Genomic DNA, 20,332 nt, shown 5'->3' with positions numbered 1-20,332 from the left:
AAGGAGCCAAGTAATCACCTCCTGGCAACTTGCAGGGGTCTAGAGCATTGCTCATCTCAGCCTACAAACTACTGCTGTATTTCCACATCCATAAAACGTAGATGCTGAGTAGATACAGGCTTCTGCCATTGGTATTGCCAACAACCAGTTTCATTGTTTCCCTGCTCTGTTTGGTACATACAGGACCAGGCTAAAATGTGGTTACTGCACCTAACATCATGGTTACTGCCTAACTTGAATTCTTCAAGTAAGAAAAAGCAAAGGGAGCGGAAAACGTTCACTTCAACGTGACTACTTCTTTGTTGTTGTTGGGAGCTACTACTGGGATCCCACTGGGCTGGAGCCGGGCCAGCTTTTGTTCCTAAAACCTCTCCAAAGTAACAGACAGTACACAGCTACACAGACTGTTACCCTTCTTGGCAGTGCACAGAGGTCCTCTGCTGAAAGGCCATGCTTCTGTCTTCTTCTGATCCCTGTGGTCAAGATGCAGCCACCTCTGTTGCTGTGGCCTTGCGTGACCTTGCATAGCTAAGGAAGTAACAAACACAAGGCATGCACCTGCCTTGCCAAGCAGTATGCACTGAGATGCATCTGCTGTTTGCTTCTTGGAAGTTTTAGCTGGAACAACTCAACACAGGCAGAAAGCAGTTTTGTATGGAATTTCATTTATAGTTCTTTTAATCCTTCTCCATACAGCAAAGCAAGCTCAGGTTTTCCCAAGACTGACAACTGTTTTTCACAACTGTTCTTGCAGTGCTCTTAAAATCACCCAAGGTTTTACATGCTGAACAAAGGCACTCTGATGTTCTTGGTATTTGTTTTATCTACTTAGAAACTGTTTAAAACTTTTCAGTGCTGCTTCAGGACAGACCATTTTCTGTGCCTCAGTACTCTGACTAAATCATTAAGTACCTAAATCCTATGATGGCTTTGCTCACCAGTGGGTTCCTGCACAGATGACAGTGAATTAGACCAATGGTATAGCTCAGTTAAAAAGAAAAAAGAAAAAAAAAAAAAAAAAAAAGAAAAAAAAATAGTAAGTGAAACACACAGAGGAAGCACTCATAATTATCTGTAACTTCTTCCTTATTTATTATCCTTAGAGGAATCTGATCAAAATGCTTTTTTTCTCTCTGTTTTTATGTTGCTTTGGGCTTGCACGCTGAAAACTGTTAGGGTGATCTGAGCCCTAATGAAGGTACGGCACCACAGGAATGGAAAGACAGTCAATTAAAAGAATATATATATATTTGAAATCAGAAGAATACTTTGTGTACTTGTTTTTGAGCACATGAATTCCAGTGCTTAATAGAGCAAGCAGTTTTTATTATACGTTCACTTTCTTTCTCCTTACTGGGGATTGTAGCCATTATTATGAAAATCTGGATTTTGGTGGAAATCCATAAGGACATCCAAGTTAAAATACAAAACATTTTTATTCTGAGGAAAGAAGGAAGAGAGAAAAACAGTCCTGAGAGGGTATGGTTGAAATAGTGGGGCTGACCTTATGAAGAAGGAAAAAAACAAACAAATATGAAAATCTTGAGTATTTTTATAATAGAAGTTAAAAATATATCTCCTGTAATTCTGTGATGAGTAATTGTAATATAACGTAGCAAAATTTGCCATACAAAACCTAAATCTCCATCTTTTTTTTTTTTTTTTAACAGATCTTAACAGGATTTGGCTAAGTTAAACGTAGCTACAGCAACAATTTATTTAGAACTTAGAGTGTCTTAAGGACGTAACTGATTAATCCCACCTTTATATCCTATATACCAAGTTAAAAAAGAATTTCAGAGAGCATGAAAAGTATTCTTTAATTTGCTTTCTGAGGCCAATTTCCTTTTTTGCACAATTAAGCTGACTTCAATAGGAATGTCGGCTACTTATGCAAGGCTGAGTTTATTTCTTCATGTTCAGATGGAGGAGGTAAGCACTGGAAAGTACTTGAAATAGGATGTGTTTTTTGGAGTTTTGTATGTTTTGCAGATGTTCAGTCACTACCCACTCTGATTCAGAGTATATCAAAGAAATTATTACAGCCAACCAACATGGAAACATGCACTGTATTCTACAATAGGATTTCAAATTTAACTGTGAAGGGGAAGATTTGGAGCAATTTGGGAGAAACAATGCACTGAATTCCGCATAAGAACCAGTGCCATTACAGTCATATATCTCACCATGTCTCTATGACTACAGTGAGATCGCGGCCTTACAACTGCACACAGTTAACTAGGTCTTCCTGTTTATTTCCCATGCTGCATGCATTGGTATGCAGGCACTTTAGAGAAGAAAAGCCTGATGCCAAATATTGCCCTGTCTCTTCTAAGCAGCCGGATCCCATCCTTCTCTAACAGGTTATGATCTTCACTGAAAGTCCCACTGTAATAAAAACCAAAACCCTTGTGTGGTCACTGTCCACATAGCCAAGAACTGATATGCATTATGCATCTATTTCTGGATTCCCTCTTTTTTCCAGGTGGAAAATCAAGAAGATAACTTGGGCATGACTATCCTTCCCTTGTGCTCCCAGGGTTTTATGATCATCTTCGATTCCGCCCACGTTCTGGTTTCCAGCACTGTTCATGCTGTTCAAGAGTAGTGGATAGTAGTCCAAACTTCAAGCAAGCTGCTGCACACACATATAACACATACTGACCTCTCTGAGGTTATTTGCAAGGCTCTCATATTCCGTAATTCTTCAGCTTATTCACTGAAGGAAGAATCACTCATCAGGGACAGACCTGCACATCATTTGAGCACTGAGCTAGACTTTCTGCAGGCTACTTTATAGGGAATGTCAGTGCTGGAATACCAACCCTTTGCTACCCTGAATGGAACTCTATTCCATTAGACCGCAGCACAGTTCAGTTTAAAAATGATGAGTCACAGTGCTAATGGAGATATTATAGTATATGGTCCGGAGTAATAAACCCCAGAGTGTTCTGGGGTTTATTTCTTTATTTAAAATTTATTTCAATGTAATTTAATTAAGTTCTATTTTTAAAATTTGACACCTCTTTTCCACAGAAATGCAAACTGGATTGTTGCTTCATTACGTTAGTTTTTATTTTGGAGCAGACACCTCATCTGAATTTTGTGGGAATAAGTGTGGAAGACCACTAATTTGTATTTGAAAATAGCGAAATGTGTCAACAAGCAAAATGAAAACCATTATTTGAATAATAAAAGAAAGATAAATACCGAGCAGTAGCCTTTGCTTCTTACACCACCTCTCAGTTTTTCCAGAACTGACTGTTCATAAGGTCTTCGCTGTTTTCTCTTTAGGTGTATGCTGATTAAAAAACAGTACACATGAACAAGAGAAACCCGAGGCTTCTTAGGTAACAGACCACTGTTTGATCATAACATTTGTCTACTTGAATACCCTATGGTATTGAAATGGGTCTTTAAAATATTACTTGTAGCTCTTCTGCTATCCTACCTCTGAACTCTGCTGGTTTTGATGCTACTGATCAGCTCACCTGATCAGTACGTTTTGTTTGCCTTTCTCTTTACTCCTTAGGCCTACTAATGTAAATTCCTACAAAACTGAACTATGAAAGCACATTTGATTTTTCTTAACGAAGTCTAGTTGCAAGTAGAAAAAGAACTCAAAGTCGTGTCTTTATTGTAACAAACAAACAAAATTAAAAAAAAAAAAGATTTCAGAAATTGCACAAGTTTTAGCCAATATTTTTGGGTTTTGCTCTCTTGGAGGAAACAATGTCTACTTATACTACACTATCTGTGCAATAGCATTTCAGGAGTTATCAAATTTAAGCACTGATTTTCAGTGAACGTAATCCTTGAGACCTCTATCATATCTACACATTCACAAGAAAACGTAATGGGAGAGAGAAAGTTGAATTACATAATGAAATAGGTTCTGAAGGGGAGAATGCACAGTGAGTCTGTGTGGTACAATCCTTATTCTGCCAGAGCAGCATATGTAAACAGAAAAGCACCCACAGTGACTGTGCGCTTAATGTTATCTCTGGAACATCAGGATGCACAGTAGAAAGTGCGACCACTTGACTTTGTGCCTTTGTGCAGAGTGCTGTCAGCAACAAATGGTAAACGCGTTATGTCTTCAACCACCAGGAGTAAGTCTGGCTCCTCTATACACTAGTGGCATATTTGCATTGTTTTTTGTCCCCACTAAGATCGATTAAGACTGATTCACGACACTTTACGACGCTTCAAAGATAGAAAGAGGACACAAGTTGCCAATGGCCTTGCTTTTATTTAGGAGCACATTAAAAAAAAGTTATGCCACAGCTTTGGTTGACTGGAATGGTACGCATACTTTTAACAGTATTTCTTTGAACGGTAAACAATGTGTACATTCAGTTGAGTGCAAGACAAACACTGTCAATAACAGTTACACTACAAAAATGAAATGTTTTAAGTACATAGCTGTGAAAACCTTCATATTTTTGGTATTTAACCAGCAGTTTTTATAATCATTGAGCTGAAGCTATTTCCCATGTGGTAAAGTCATAGACCCTGTGGCAAGGTGAATAAAGTTACAGTTGCACTGGCTCTGGAGATGAGAAAGAGCCCTACTGAAAAAATATTGCTCAGAGGCTATGCAACTTGAACATGAAACTTTAACTCGTAACTTATTAAGTCAGTAATAATTATCTGCCACACTAATGGAAAAAAAAGTGGACACTATTTTCATACATTTGGAATAAGTGTAATCATCAGCGGTTCGTCATGCCACAGAAAATGACAGAACTGCTGAGACTGAATGATTATATAATCCAGTAACTCGAGGTTCCACTGACACAGTAATGCTTCTCACAGATCTTACAGAATCATTGATGTCCTTTAATGAGAGCTGCTGTCTATCCCCTAGGTTGGAAGGACAAGGTTAAGGAAATCCCCATGCCATGCTCAAGCCTGAGTATTTTGCAACATCAGCAACTGAGTCCTGGCAGATCACACTCTCTCTTTACTCTGAAGGGATGGAAATAAAGTACAGACAAAATATTTACAATTTTTAAGATAAACTTACTAGCAGACTAGCTGTAACCTTTTCTCTTTTTATAAACCCTGCTTTTTAACATCATATTTCTGTAGAAACATATGGCAAAGCAAATAAAGCTGTGCTCTTAGTAAACAAAAGACTTTTTTTTTTTTTTTTTTTGATAAAAACATATAAAAGACAGTTTTATCTGCTGGATGATATACAAGTACCCGTATACAAGCATGTATACTAAACAACAGAAGAGAAGGTACTTTGAATGTCATAGGTAAATTCTGACGTAAACACAAGATAAAAATAAGGAGACTCAAAAGTAGAAGTACATGGACTCACTCCATCATGCCTAATTATTGCAGCATATATGATATAAAATTGTTCAAATGCAGAAATCACCTGCTTATTTCAAAAAACAGGCAAAAGAGACCTCTTTGGAAATGTAGTTTAAAAAAAAGAAAAGAAAAAAAAAAAAGAAAAAAAAAGGAAAAAAGCTTTTAGCCAAGACGTGTGTTACATTTCAGCCCACAAAAGAAATTCGCAGGCGAATTATAAACTCCTGAAAATAGAAGCTCATACTGACAACAGACAACACTTCATTACAGTGACATCAACAGAGCCTCTGTAACACATCCCACTTTTGTACAAGTTTACAGTCAATATCTGAAGACAATAAAAAGGTTCTTGTGCAGCTTTTTCTCTAGAGGTGTGCAGTTCAAACTAATAAACAGATGCACTTCCTGAAATTTTTAGAAAGTGAGAAAAGACATTTGACAAACCTATGTACAATGCACATTAATTAACCTTGTTTTAACAGAGGGTTCTTAAATGCACTATAAATTGCAGACATGAATGGCTTTTGCATGATCTGTTACTTATTTGAATGAACACTAAAAACTTGTTTAAGAAGTTTCTTCCAGTTTTTTTTCCTGATCAAATTCACTTATTCTCAGAAAGAGTGTCACTACTAAGTTCTGCATCTAGCGAGGCTTCTTCAACAGACAGCTTAACATCAGGTACACAGACAGAAGATTCACTGGATGCTGTACAGATAAAGAAAATAAATTATTAGATTTTATCCTAAATAATATCAACACTAAAACATCAGAAGCAAGAAAACTTCGAGGAAAGCATTGTTTCATAAGAAACAGCATACTGTCTTGACACTGAGATATAAAAAGAACAAAAGGAACTGCTGTTGATCTCAGCACCTCACATTTCCAATAAAACATTCTTGCCTTGTGTACCACCAGAGGAAGGTGAACTTCCTCACAAAGGCCTTGAAGATCTCAGGTGATGCTTTCTGAAAAGGCGTAAATGCATCTTTTAAAAAATCTTTTATGTACTACCTTCCACTCGTTTAAATAAACTACTTTTGTATTGTAATTTTCAATTTTGAATACCTGTTACCATATGTAAATGGACTAACCTTAAGCAAAAGAATATATAAGAACATATGTTCAGTATAATATCTATATCACAAAAAGTACTTGTAAAGCAAATACACGGAATGACGTTGACTCTAAAACCGTTTTTCAGATAAAGGGCCTGTAGGTCCCAGCTACTATACAAAGCCTGGGATACTGCAAACAAACTGCATCCACAGATTGCATAACTCAAAGAAAAATCTATCATGTAATGTTTTCAGCTTACGTCAAAAAGGGTAAAAATGTATTTTTTTTTCTTCTTTTGCAAGTATGGTTGCAGCTTCTGGTCTGTATACCAATGAGCAGCTGAACTCAAAAAACAAAACAAAGAAAACCCACAACATTTAAAAAGAAGAAAGCTTTTTACCCTGTTCGTGTGTGTGATTTTTATTGCTAAGGGAAGAATATTCTGTGTGCAGCAAGATGATGATATTTTAAAAGGCATTAAAAACATTATTTTCCTTTGATCTCCTTTACATGTATATAAAATTTCTGCATCTACAAGCTTTGTGTGGAAGTTTTTCTTTAAGTGATCAAAATTCATGCATGAAGCAGCAGCATCTGAATTATCCAGGACGTTTTTCTTCCTTATTCAGATTTGTCAAGAGGAGATCTTCGGTGAGAAACAGTCAGCTTCTTTTGTTGGATCATTGCTAAACTTCATGGTAGAAATTCTAGCATTTAAGTAATTTACCTCTGCTTGTCTCACTTGGGGATAGCCAGATATTGTTGTCATACTTCAAAATGAACAACTATCAATTCTGACACAACAGAAATCCTTTCTGACATCTCAGAGAAAAAAAGAGAAAATAATGACTAGTACAGTTTTATCATTAAAACTATTTGTGCAACAGGACCGAGTTCAAATTGACCCACACAGTGATCCCACCTACACAAAAGAACGTTAAGGAATAGCTGCACTCAGAAACAATGTGATATGTAAGAAAAGCCGACCAACCAAACGAAAATACTGATGGAAATAATTTAATGCAGTTTCACAATTCTGCCCCTGACAGAAATTACTTACGTGAGGTTGGTTTCTCTATTGCTGGCTTTTCAGGCAAAGTTTCAAGTGGCGTGGGTTGAATCTTTGCAGGGGTGTATGTATTCAATGACATTTTTCTTCCCGACAATGGACTCATGTAAGTTGGAGAAGCTGAAAAGCAAAATAAAAAACATTAACAGTAAAAACTCTCAGCTTTGCAAACTACTAAGAATTGTAGCTACAATACTGTTCTCTGTTTTGTATCTATCTGCTATCTGTCATGTTCTATAAAAGCCACTGTTATACAACAAGGAACTCAGCTACATATTTGACTACTGCATTGCCAGTAAAAAATTTTTAGCAATTTACTTTGGAAAGTGATATAACTTCATGCCGTCACTAACCCAAGTTTCAGGAATAACTGCCTTGACAGAAAACAATGGCATTAATGCTACTTCCCCACAGGTTACGAAGATTGCACTGGAATGTATATTTAATACAAAATGTGAATGAAGTGTGCGTACAATGCATTACTCTCCAGACAACTGCATGCACTGTAAGAAAGCAGAGGGGGAACAAAGCACCTATGCCCTCAATTCTGTCAGGTCAGATTTCCAACTGGTGATAACCAGAACACCACAGGAATACTTTAAAAATACTGTCATGCCTGGTGTATGGGGAAGTCTTGAGCTGCTACTGAAGAAGTAACGCTGTCTTCCCAACCAGCGTTGGCATTTTAAATAGCTGATAACTTTGATATACTTACAACCTACTGAGATCTTTTCCAGTAAAATCAGTTTTCTTAATTTATCTCCCTTCTCACCTGACATACAAATTATAACTGCCCTAACAAGTGGTGAACTGGACCCTACTGAAACTGCTTTTGAAGAAACAGCAGTAGTCTTGCAATGAGAAACCATCTTCCCAGACACAACCACACACGTACAAAACTCAGTTTTCATTTACCTTCCAGACCACTGAAACATTAAACACACTGCACAAACTATTAAAAAAAAACAAAATACGGAGTAATGGCAAAGCATTCTACAGGTTAAACGCTAAGCAATGCTGAAATAAATAGAGAAATAGCTTAAAGAAACGAAAGGCAACTCATCTCCTGAGGTTGCTCTAGTACAATGGTACAACACAAAGCCAGAAATACTGCATGCTCACTAGAAAGGATTCCTTATCAATCAACTATCAATGTGGACAACGCAGACAAGTTCTTAATGTGAAGAAATAAATTAATTATGATTTTGCAAAGTCCCTAGTCTACTATAAAAGTCAACAGAAGCCTCACATTGTTGGATAACGACAGTGTCTATACAGTGAGATACACTGAAATTTTTTCGCAGTGTCATTAATGTTATTTCTTTTCCCCTTTTTTAGCAATATTCTTAGTCTTCTTACTAGCTGTAGTATACTAGACAGATTCACTAGACAACGTCTAACAATTTAAAGTGAGCAGAATTACAAACTAAAACCAGTACATGTCTCCTGTAGGTTTTCCTTTGATGGAGCAGCAACAGAGGCAAGAAATTCATCCACCTGCTTCAGAGACAGGGAATTGTGAAGAGTTTCCAAAGGGCAAATAGAAGGCACCATGGAATATAGTTCAAAACCTGTAAGAAAAAATAATAAAAAAAAAAGAGATTTCCAGACTTAGAAAAGGATTTAAGCTATTGCATCAGCAAGAATTAATCCACGACAAAGAGCACATGCAGACATAGTACTGTTGAAATCATATTAAATATTACAGGAGTTGGAACAAGATGTTCCAGTTTCCAGGATACACAAAACTCGAGGTACCATACAGCATATCATGGGATATAAATCCCATGCATGGTCTACAAACTTTACAGTCATACCCTACTACCAAATTAGTTAATGAAAGATAACCTTCCTCTAAGACAAACATAGTTTAAAAAAAAAAAAAAAAAACAACAACAAAAAGTCAGGTACGGCAGTATTCCTCCTATTCATTCACGTTCCTCGCAGAACAACACATAGGTGACTTATTTGTGTAAGTGCAGTAAGACAGCTGTGTTGCAGTTAGCCAGGATAAGAACTACAAACGCTACAATTTTCAGGAAGAAATAGATTTTACGAATTCAAATCCTATCACCTTCATTATTCTCTGCAAACGAACTGTAGCCTCGTGTATCAAAGGAAAAACACTATTTGCACTTGCCTACCTTTTGTTAATGAGTATTAACTTTGTTTTACACCTACCTTCAGGCATTTTAAAACCTTACTTAAAATACTAGAAGTTTCATACATTAGACGAGGTACGTATTTCCAAACCAAAATCTAAAAGTTCTTTAGACTTTGCTTTTCTGTATTAGTATAAGGCAACCATGCATATTCCTATTACTAAGGTAAGGACACGTATTTAAACATATCTTGGAAAACAAAAACAAAAACAAAGCACCCTACAATTCTGTAAACTGGTGCACATTTGGTAACTCAATGAACAGCTCTTCATCCAATTGCATTTCAAAAGCAGAAAATACACCCATTAGTATTTTCAACATACAGCTGTAACATTACAACTTTGAAATTAAAAACTGTGAATTTACAGTTGCTACATTTAAAAAAGGTATATTTAAATGAAGAAACAATAGTGAATGAAGTAATGTTTAGAGTTTCAGTTCAAGGTACATTTATTAGCGATAGCGTTATGACTATGAACTGTTCCCTCCCCCCAGACAAATAAGCATCAATATTCCTCTGTTATCCAGTGTTTCTCATTCACTCATTCAGTGCTTTGCACAAAGAAGAAAAAATTCATGCTGAAAATGCCTATTTTTATATTTGGATCCACATTGGCCATTAAGCTGGAGGGACAGTCACTCCAAATATACAGTCAACCAAAGCGCACTTGTGTCGGCTTCATTTATACTACAAATAAAATTATGCATTTCATGGAAACTTTGTTCTCATATACAAAAGGAACACCGCCACATATTTTGTTTCTATTTTCATGTCAACACAATGACTTAAGTTTCAGTGTAAGCAGTAAAATATGATTGGCATACATGTTAATATCTTAAGTAACTATGCATGCATGCGAAGCGCAAACCCTTTCTTTGCTTACAGTATAGGTTAAGACTTCTCTCTTTGCACTGACAGAAAAATCACAGTCACTCAATCATTTGAATGAGTTTGGTGTTTTTTTTTAATAATTTTCCAATGAAAGTAGCGGGACAATGTCAGGTTACCTTTTTAAAAACTATTACTGTGACAGTGCTGTGTTATAAAAAACCATAAATGAATTTCAAGTGCACTCACAGTCTTCACAAAGAGAAAAAAAAAAAAAAAAAAAAAAAAAAAAAAAGAAGAAAAAAACAACACAAAAAACCCAACATTTTTCTTTCAGGAATTTGCCCCTTCATAGCTTTTCATTCAGTTTTGACAATTCTGCTGATAGCCATATACCAGCATGTTGCTGCAATATCTTCACAGCTGACAGGACTTAAAAGATATCTTGCAAATCAGTCCACAGTGTTTTATTTGAATATTCTATAAAGTATTAAACTTTTTTTTTTTTTTTTAAATATAATTTTACAACAAATAAATTTGAATTTTAAAGATGAAAAAGCCTGACAGTATCCCATCAAAAAAAGCAATATCCTGTAAACTAACAACTTTTGAGTTTTGCCTACTTTGACTGATAAAACATCCCATCGAAATGCAAGACAATGAAAGGGTTACGCGGCATCTCAAAAAGCCACCCTGCTGCCTTACACTTAAAAGCTATAGAGACATACCACTGGAGCCTAGAAATTCCACAGAGGAAATGGACCAGCACCTAAAGAGGTGTGGGTGTTCTGCACAGAGGCCCAGAAAATAAGGTAAAGCACTGTCAGAAGATACTTGTTTCACCATGTTCCTTGAACTAAAGATGGTGGGAGAGGGAGGAGTCTGATGTGAGTTAAAGGGTGTGATAACAACATAAAAGTCAGAAAAAAAAAAACAACAGAGCGAAAGGGACGAAGAGAACCAAAATAACAGTCCATGGGACAGACAAAACACCAACATGTCCTTATGTTAGTAGAGAACTCAGAAACCTGCAACGTATTCAGATACTACAAGAGCTCATGGAGCATGCATTCGTCTTGTAAAAGATGTGTGGTAAAACATCTGTATTTAATGAATCAGGACAATCAATGCATTCATTAAAAGCAATTTAGATCTATTTTTAAAGAATGCAGTCACACAAAAAAAAAAAAAAAGAAAGAAAAGAAAAGATTGCTAAATGGAACCAATTATTATATTGATATTCAAATGCAGCTCTTTCTGACCTTGTATGTTTTGGAAATACTACTTGATTTGATTCTAAAGATAAATAATGGGTTCCTATTTTTCCTAGCATACCAGTTTTCCCTTCAATAATCAGTGAAGTGCAAAAAAACTCCCTATGTACTCCAAGTGAATATTGTGAAAGACTACCCTTGCTTCTTAGCAAAGAAAAACAAAATCATACTATTTCTTTAACCTTGTTTCTAAACAATTTTGAAGCTAACACAAAAATGCTGATGATTTCTACTGCAGTTTCAATGCTGTCTTCATCACTGAGCTCAGCCAGTGGCCTGTGTATTTTAAAGCTACAATTAAGAAATCTGGAAAAGCTACATTAAGATCAGGTGGATACTGAAGACTGAGTTTGGTTTTCATGAACAGGATATGTTTTGGTCCTTTTTAATCGTGTGTAAAGTTAGGCAGGAAATATTTTGCTGAGAAAGAGAAAGATGTACCTCTGACCTGTGTGTTAAATGACACCTTTTTTGTTATTGTGAAGACAGTCTAACTCTCACTCTTGAAGCTCAAAACGTCAATGAAAGCAAGAAGCAATTCTCTTGCTATGATTTTTTTTAGTGCAACATGTAAGTAATTTGCACATCTGATGAGACATGTGAAAAGGTAAAATAAACTTTTGTCAGATGATAAATGTAACAATTAAGCAGAAATGGAAATAAAGTGTCTGCTTTTTTTTTTTTTTTTTTTTTTTTAAATTTAGCACCAGGTCAAGAAGATAGTAATAAACTCGAGTTGTCATTTCAGTGGTTTATTTTAGAATCAAGAGGCTGATTCTGTATCGGGGAAACAGCTCAGCAGGATGAAGAAGATGCAGCAGCAGCTATCAAGAAGTGTGTGCCCAATAAAGATCAGATTTATTTCTGCTCTTATCTTGCTCCATACAGTCTTGATTATATGAGAAATTTGGAAGAATAATTTATCACAGAGATCATGATTAACAGTAGTTCTTCAATTATTTTAAGAATTTTTCTGAGGAATGAATTTTGATGTTATATTTTAACTAATGAATGGCAGAGAAGTGGATTAGGATATCTAATGATTACAAATATATTTGGAATTGTGCTTGAAGTTAGGAATGACAGACGGCTGGATGATACTGTACACCCCATATTTGAAATAAAAATAAAAGGGATGAAGCAAGGAACCTTTTGTTTTTGTTTTTAAAATAAAAGCAAAACGTACCATTGGTTGGGTGTCGAGCAAATGAGATAGAAAACCTTTTAACAGCAGAACCGCGTGTGGTGTCTAAGAAAGAGAAAAACAGGTACCTGAAATTTGTAACAGCTACCAAAAGAGGGACATTTTTAAAAAGGAAAAGAAGAGGAATGGGAAAAAAAAAAAAAAAAAAAAAAAAAAAGATGAGAAGGCATTAGAACTGAGTGGCATGCAGAAGGGACCGAGGAAAAGGGCTAAAATCTAAATAGAGGTTAAAAAGAAGAAAATTTGGATTGCTGCTAACTACAAGATGTGTAATGAAGTGTATGAAAACAAGCAGAATGAGCTGGTGATTCTGGCATACAACGTTATATCAAGTTTGAGTTGAACATTGAGTAGTGAACGGTGAGGGGGAAACAGCATGAATACCATCTCACCTCAGAGCTATAAAGGTGTCCTTTGGCACTTTTATGTTCTGAAATCTAGTGATAAACTTTCTTCTCTACCCCAGATTATTAAAAACCGAAAACCTCCTGCTCTTTTGTAATCCAAACCCCACTGAAAAACAAGTCAGGAATCCTAAAATTTTCACCATCAGTATTTAAATTATCACTTTGTCATTTCTTTCATTTCTTGCATATGCTCCAAGTAACTTACTTCAAGATCAATAATTGATGATAAAACCTGACATTTAAAATGATAAAAGAAATTCAAAACTAAAATCTTGGTTTTCTTAAAAAACAAACAAACAAACAAAAAGCATTTGTTGAAGTCTCCTGACACGTATGACAATTCTGTGAGCTAATGTTCAATTCAAGACAGAAATGAGAATTAAATATGCTGTTGTTACACATAAGCAAGCCATGGGCAATTATGAAAGAACAGAACCCCTCATAACTAATACTAAGGCAAAGGATTCTAGGATTCCATGAGAAAAAGATTTATCTTTAGAAGTTTAATGTGGCACATGGGTTTGTGCGTGCATGTGCGAGAGTGTGCACATACCATCTACGAAGCCAGAAGAAGTCAGCTTTTTACGATGAGTACGAGCATAATCCTGTAGGTTAGGTGCACTTGAAGAACCCCCGAGCACTGAGGTGCTAAACAGGCCCGCACAGTGAGACCCTGATGGGAGTTAGAGAAAATACATACAACAACCAGGTGTTCGTCCATTCACATTGGGGATGCATGCAGCATGCAAGCACATGGCTCTTACCACACAAAAGGCAGCTTTTGGCAGTGCCTTGGACAGGTTCACAATATGCTTGTAATGTCAGAGAGGTACTTGTAGGCTGAAACTACCATAACTTATTGTGCTTCTACTCATGAGACAGCACTCTCTGCCATATGTGCAAAGAGAGGACTGAGTTTAACATAGTGACTTCTTATCCTGTTTTCACATTTGGTAAAGAAAAGTTACTAGTTAGCATTAATGTAAACATAACCAAAACAACAAAACAAAAGCAAGATGATGTGAATCTTGTGTGCTTTAAAATCTGCAGTTCTGAAACAAATATGAACTGGGAAAATACTGCTCATTGCTTTCATCCGAGTCAGCTTTTGAGATGACAGGCTGCAATGAAGTATGCATGCATTTCCACAGACATGGAAATATTTCCCTCTTAGCCCCTACAAAACATAAATCGGAAATGCTCTATTCATAGTCCAGCTTCCATCAGTGACAATGTTAGAAACTGAAAATGTTTCACAGTGTTTAGCTTGACTTCCTTTCCAGCGAAGACATTTATACATCTCCATGCAAGTAACAGTCCTTTGTTACAACTCATACAATCCTGCCACTGGAATGGAAGTTTCGACAAATCACTGAAAGCCACATAGAGAAAAATAACTTTCATAATATACAGTATCTGGAATTTACATTGGACAATGACTGAAATGGAAAAAAGCTTCATTTGCTTACTTAACTACCAGTTGAAAGTAAGTGCTTTCGCTCAGGACTTATCGTTTGCCTTTTAGATAGGCTGCTTCAGAAGACCAACTATCTATCCAATACTACTTCCTTTAATTGCTTTTGACGACCCAAAAAGGAAACATTACTAGCACATGTGACTAATCACAGCCAAAATAAATTGGTGCCTGGTCTGTGGCAAAAGCCTTCAACATCAAATGTAATATCTTGACCTAAGCACAGAAATAAATCAACTTCCACAAGCCATATTGTGTCATTGGCAAAAGACAGTTACTTAACTTTAGCAAGCACACAATAAAAAAAATGACTTCAATAAACAAGAGCACCTGATGTATGCATTTTACTAATGGAAAAATATAGTAGGAAGAAAAATATCACAGAATAATTAGACATGCAAAAAGACAAAAAACAAACAAACAAAAAAAACCCCAGATCTTTACAGAGAATTAAAAAGCTACTTTCAGTTATAGATATATAACTTATGCACTTTGTACAATTTATTTTTTTCATGAAAGGACACATTTACAGAAAAATATAGTATATATAGTAATGATTTGTATTAGTGGAAGATTTCATTGTTTTATATTTCAGCCATATGAACTCCAGGTCCCAAGAAACAACAGAAAAACACCACGTGAATTGAAAGAATTTGAAACAACTGATTGAATTACAGCATGATTCGCTCTAATGCTGAAAAGAAGAAAATGATTTTAGGAGAAGGAATGCGTGCAAAAACCCTAATATATCACATCACAATACTTGATGTTAGTTCCCCTTTCCCCCTCCTCTTGGTAAAGCACCCTCAAGAAATGTGTTTTAACAGTTTTCACTGTAGGTCATTTCTATTCAAAAGATTCTTGCAAAAAACCTCAGTGTCAACTTCAGTCACAAACTGCATCTCAAAAATCTGCTTTATGATAAAAATGATCCTGTTACCTCTTTCAGTCAGTCCTGTCAATAGTGCGAACAATTTGCTCTTTTTCAGTTGTGACTTACTTAGAAACTACTGTTGCAGAAAACTGTCCAGTTCAATAGGCAGACACTCAACATGTTATTGATAGCAAAACAATACCAGATCCTATTCACACAGAAGTTTAAGAATGTACAACTGTGCAGAACAACAGGCAGATGAAAAGCTGCTAACATGAAAGAAAACTTCAATTGTATGCACATACCTAGACCACTCTGCTTTTGTTCCAGAATAGTTCTTGGTGTTCGTAAGTTAGTATTGCTTTCTGATAGGACCTGAATATAAAAAAACAAAACAACAGAAAAATAAGGGAAGGTTGAACAGTAACATGAAATGTCCATTTAACTTGATACAGCAGCCTGTTCCATACAGACAAGTGTTAATAAGCTGTATGATAAGTGTTAGTAAAAATATGTAAAGGAAACATGAAAGATCATGCAATATCCCCTTCTGAAGGGAGTCCATTTCACATATGAGTTCCTTGCAATGGAGTGATGCAAAGCAAGCATTCAGAATGAGAAGGGACACAGACCAAGACAGATATGAGAACAGACATTTGAGACATTTTATTTTATTTTACCAAATTCACTCTCCTAAACTGCGCCTGTATTGAAAAAAGGAGGGGAGGGAAGGAAAGACAGACAGGCTATTGAGGACACCATACAATCACTGATCCATGCACGGGCTCAATCAGTGTAATCTTCAGATGCTCACAGCCTTCACTGATATAAACTTTTCCTATGCACATAGTTTCATAATCTTCCACAAAAGGGAAATTACAAAAATTTTCCAAGAAAAAGCGTATGATTAACAGTACACCATCCACTGTCATACAGGTAAACAATATCTTGAAATACAAAGGATCTTAGATCTTCACTGGTATTTTAAAAAATTGTCATTTTTGTCTTGCTTCCTCCCCCACATACTTAAGAAAAATCTTCAAAATATTGTACAGGACAGTGGATGATGTACTGCGTGGGGAGTTTTAGATACCTCCAGATACAGAACGCAAGAATTATTAGTGCTAGAATTTGTTCCCTGCAATAGTTAATATCAGGCCACTGAAAACATGATAAATGCAAAACAAGTTTTGAATAGCGGTATGAAGTTCCAAATAAATTATTTTAAATGGTATTGGTTGCAATTAAATTAATTAAAAAAACAAAAAAACAAAAAAACAAACAAAAAACAAAAAACTAAAATTAAATTTCAATTTACCTACCACCAAATTAAGCAATGCCATTTTAAAAGTCTTAAAGGACAACTAAACCAAAGCAGAAGTCTGTTTTATTAGGCAGTAGACCATGTCTTTTCTACTGTGGTAACATTTGCAATTCCTAAAAAGAAACCAATTTTTCAGGAAAGTGTGTAACACATTCAGTGGAAAAACATGCACTTGCTCTTTTTCCCCCAGACATTCTCGGGAAGTCATTTTAAAAAGTGGAAGAATTTGCTTCAATTGTAATCCATAACAAGGGATTAGATGTCCTTAAAGACAGTTGGTTGTCGCTTGGAATGCATAATAATGTTTAATGAAGTAAAGTTTAAAAACCTGTTGCCATGAGCCAAAAATACTGGATGTGAAAGCCAATGATTTAGGGGAGACAGGGGAAGAAGTGATTTGTTCCCCTGATCTGCGTCTTCGACGCCCAGTACCCACACCACTGGTGTAATGCAGCCAGGTACCAATACACTCTGGGCTAGACACACTCAGGGGGCTCTCTTCCTGGAAGTGAGAAAGGGGGCAAAAAACAGCAAAGCATGCAAAGTTAGATTCAACAGAGCCAAATGAACAGAAAAGAAAAAACAAAACAAACAAACAAAAAAACAAAACAAAAAACCAAACTGTCTGCTTGCAACTTTTTGTATACTACTTCTAAAACTATTAAACAGCGAGTAGGGAAAAATGTTATTAAAATACTAGGAAGTTATCAGTTCCACTCAATCAATTATATTCTAATACAACACTTTCATCATATTTCTGGTAGGTTACTTATTAAACGGCATGAGAGAAAAAACAGTGGGCACCAGTAATTGGTGCCTTGACATACTGTTTAACTGTCCCATCTAAATACATCAAGCTTTCCTATTTAATTATGTGTTTTTTATTTCTAATTTATGTATAGCCTTATCTAGCAGACTAATTTTATAACTGCCTTCAAGCAGATTTCCAGTTCTAAATACCCTCTAAACATTATCTGAAGCTAGACAGCTGTAAGACTTTAAGAGAAGACAGCATCAAGCTAAGAGTCCCACAAGATACATTGCCATGTATCATTAGCAAACAACATTTTTTGCAATTGAGATTTTGATTTCAAACACTGATGAGCCTTACTTTCTGATTTCAGCACTACAACTCTTCTTTCAATACTCAATCACAGTTGAAATGTTATTAGGAATATTACTGACTATATCCCAGATTTAAACTTCCATCTAGCACCTGACAGTGTCCCTTCAAATTAATGGATATAAAGGAAAAGAGAATTGCCTTAAAGATGAAAACAAACAAACAAACAAACAAACAAACAAAAAGGTTCAAGGCAGTTGCAGTTTAAGTTTCAATAAAATCACTTTTTAAAAACACTTGAATAATACCATTTTTTATAAATATTCCAAATACTGGTTTTGCAGATTTCAGTGGGCCAGATGAAACTTTCACTTCCCTTCAGAATAAAATAAACAAACAAAAACAAAAACAAAAAAGCACGAAAAAAACAAGCTTCTTTGAATATTCCAGCAAATAGACAAATCACTGAAAGCTGGAACACATTCTATCCAGACGTTTGTTACTCACAGTCAAAATTTAGCAATTCACGTTATTGTTACCTTTTGAAAGTAACTTCCATATGATTCATGAAAATGAAGAAGGTTAAAGGTTTAAAATAAATCATCTAAAAAACTTCTGTGTATATGAACTCATAACTAGGAGGGGAGCTTGCATGATCATACTGAAAACAGCATTTAAAAACCCAAAATACTGATGTTGTGAGCATTTGTTTATGATAAAATTTGGAGATAGAAAATGTAAGACATTCACATTTATTACCTTTGTTAATTTATGAAAGTCACATGAAGTTATACAGATATCCTTACAGGAGGAAACCATGCACCTTTTTCTCTCTGCGCTACTAATCACCAAGTAACTTGCAAATCTTACTTCTGTAACACTTGCATTGCATACAAACCAGTCCATTCCCAACACAATCATGAAAGGAAAAGGTTTTGGTGTGAATCTTAAGTTCTGATGGCTTTAAGCAACTAAAAATGAGGCAATAAGAAGCTGTTAGTCTGCTTCTAGCATTAAAGTCGCAGAAGTGCCACTATGCACCAACTGAAGCTTTGCCACTCAATAGCGCAAATGGTATCAGTGACAATGCTATGCATTCCCCACCTCTGTGACATTAAAGCCATATCCGTGAAGCACACCTAGATGTCATGGCCTTCAAGGCAGGAGACTAGACTGTTCAAGCTGTTATCTAAAGAATTAATGAAATGCAAACCCCATCCATAAAAAAAAAAAAAAAAAAAGAAAAAAAAAAGAAAAACCTTTCTCCTCCCCCCCCCCCCAAAAAAAAAACCCACCTTACAATTCATTCTCTTACCTTCAAATGCAAATGCTGAACAAGTGGAGTCACTTCCACTCCACGTGAAAACAAATACAGCTGAAAACATTTGTCTTTCCTCTTCTACCCCCCTCACATAGCCCCCACCAATCCCTCTATTCCCGCTCTGCATGATCACCCTGAAGGTTTTCTCAGTGCCCAATACCAGATGTCTTGCAAGGATGAATACAGAAGCAATACAAGTTAGTTTGAAGATGAAGACTTTTTCAATCTAAACACACATCTTCAAATATGGATTTTTTATAATACGTCTTAAAAAGAAAAAAGGAAATAAGTCTTTCATAGAAAAATAATCATTCATATAAACAAAATCCTTCAGGCAAATTACTGCCATGGAGGATCACCATATTTAAGACTATGTGTAACTGAAAACAGAATTACCCTTGTTATTGTTAAGACAAACAGAAGTTAACTTCGGTGAAAGATATTCTCCAAAACATAAACACTTACTTCAACAGAACCAATCTTCCTGGATCTCGGAAGGGGTGACTTTCTGTGGATATGAATTGGGTCTGACACCATTGGCTTGAACATCACTACTGACCGATCTGTTTCATCCCTTTTAGATGTATGTGCCTCCTCATCACTATCATTTCTATGTGAGGTCTTCTTCGAGCCTTCATTCTATAAGCAATAAATAATTCCTTTTCAATTTAGCTGCAAACTTTGTATCATGCAGACAGAAGTGGTTACTAAATTAACCTTCTAGAAAGAAACACAAAACAAGCTGATTTTAAAGATATTTAATATATGCAATTTTTTTTTTTACAACTAGTTATAAAATACATATTGCTGTAGACTTTAATAATCCATATGTATTTGCTCCTAATTAACCACTGCCTGTACAGTGGGTTCCTAATTACTCAAACCATTCAGCCAACATATCCTATTTCAATTTTCTGCTTACATGGTAGTAAAATTCTAGCCCT

The 20,332-nt window shown here is 35.7% G+C and overlaps 1 protein-coding gene across 4 annotated transcripts in view; it reads right to left on the bottom strand.

Annotated features, from left to right (window-relative positions):
* Positions 1-4,234: 4,234 nt before the first annotated feature.
* PPIP5K2 (diphosphoinositol pentakisphosphate kinase 2) overlaps positions 4,235-20,332 on the bottom strand; it is a 51,909-nt gene continuing 35,811 nt past the window's right edge. For 2 of the 4 annotated variants that reach the window (XM_072358950.1, XM_072358951.1), the window contains exons 24-31: positions 19,854-20,027; positions 17,333-17,506; positions 15,986-16,055; positions 13,886-14,005; positions 12,908-12,970; positions 8,896-9,027; positions 7,448-7,576; positions 4,235-6,036 (exon numbers count right to left, since the gene is read on the bottom strand). In XM_072358950.1, the coding sequence (XP_072215051.1) occupies positions 5,933-6,036; positions 7,448-7,576; positions 8,896-9,027; positions 12,908-12,970; positions 13,886-14,005; positions 15,986-16,055; positions 17,333-17,506; positions 19,854-20,027 (966 nt within the window). In that variant the 3' untranslated portion in view covers positions 4,235-5,932. The remainder of the gene's footprint in view (positions 6,037-7,447; positions 7,577-8,895; positions 9,028-12,907; positions 12,971-13,885; positions 14,006-15,985; positions 16,056-17,332; positions 17,507-19,853; positions 20,028-20,332) is intronic. The other 2 variants (XM_072358952.1, XM_072358954.1) reach the window with 2 other exon arrangements.

The sequence above is a fragment of the Excalfactoria chinensis genome, chromosome Z (assembly GCF_039878825.1).
Source record: "Excalfactoria chinensis isolate bCotChi1 chromosome Z, bCotChi1.hap2, whole genome shotgun sequence".
Classification (NCBI taxonomy): Eukaryota; Metazoa; Chordata; class Aves; order Galliformes; family Phasianidae; genus Excalfactoria; species Excalfactoria chinensis.
This window is presented reverse-complemented; position numbering and strand designations above follow the sequence as displayed.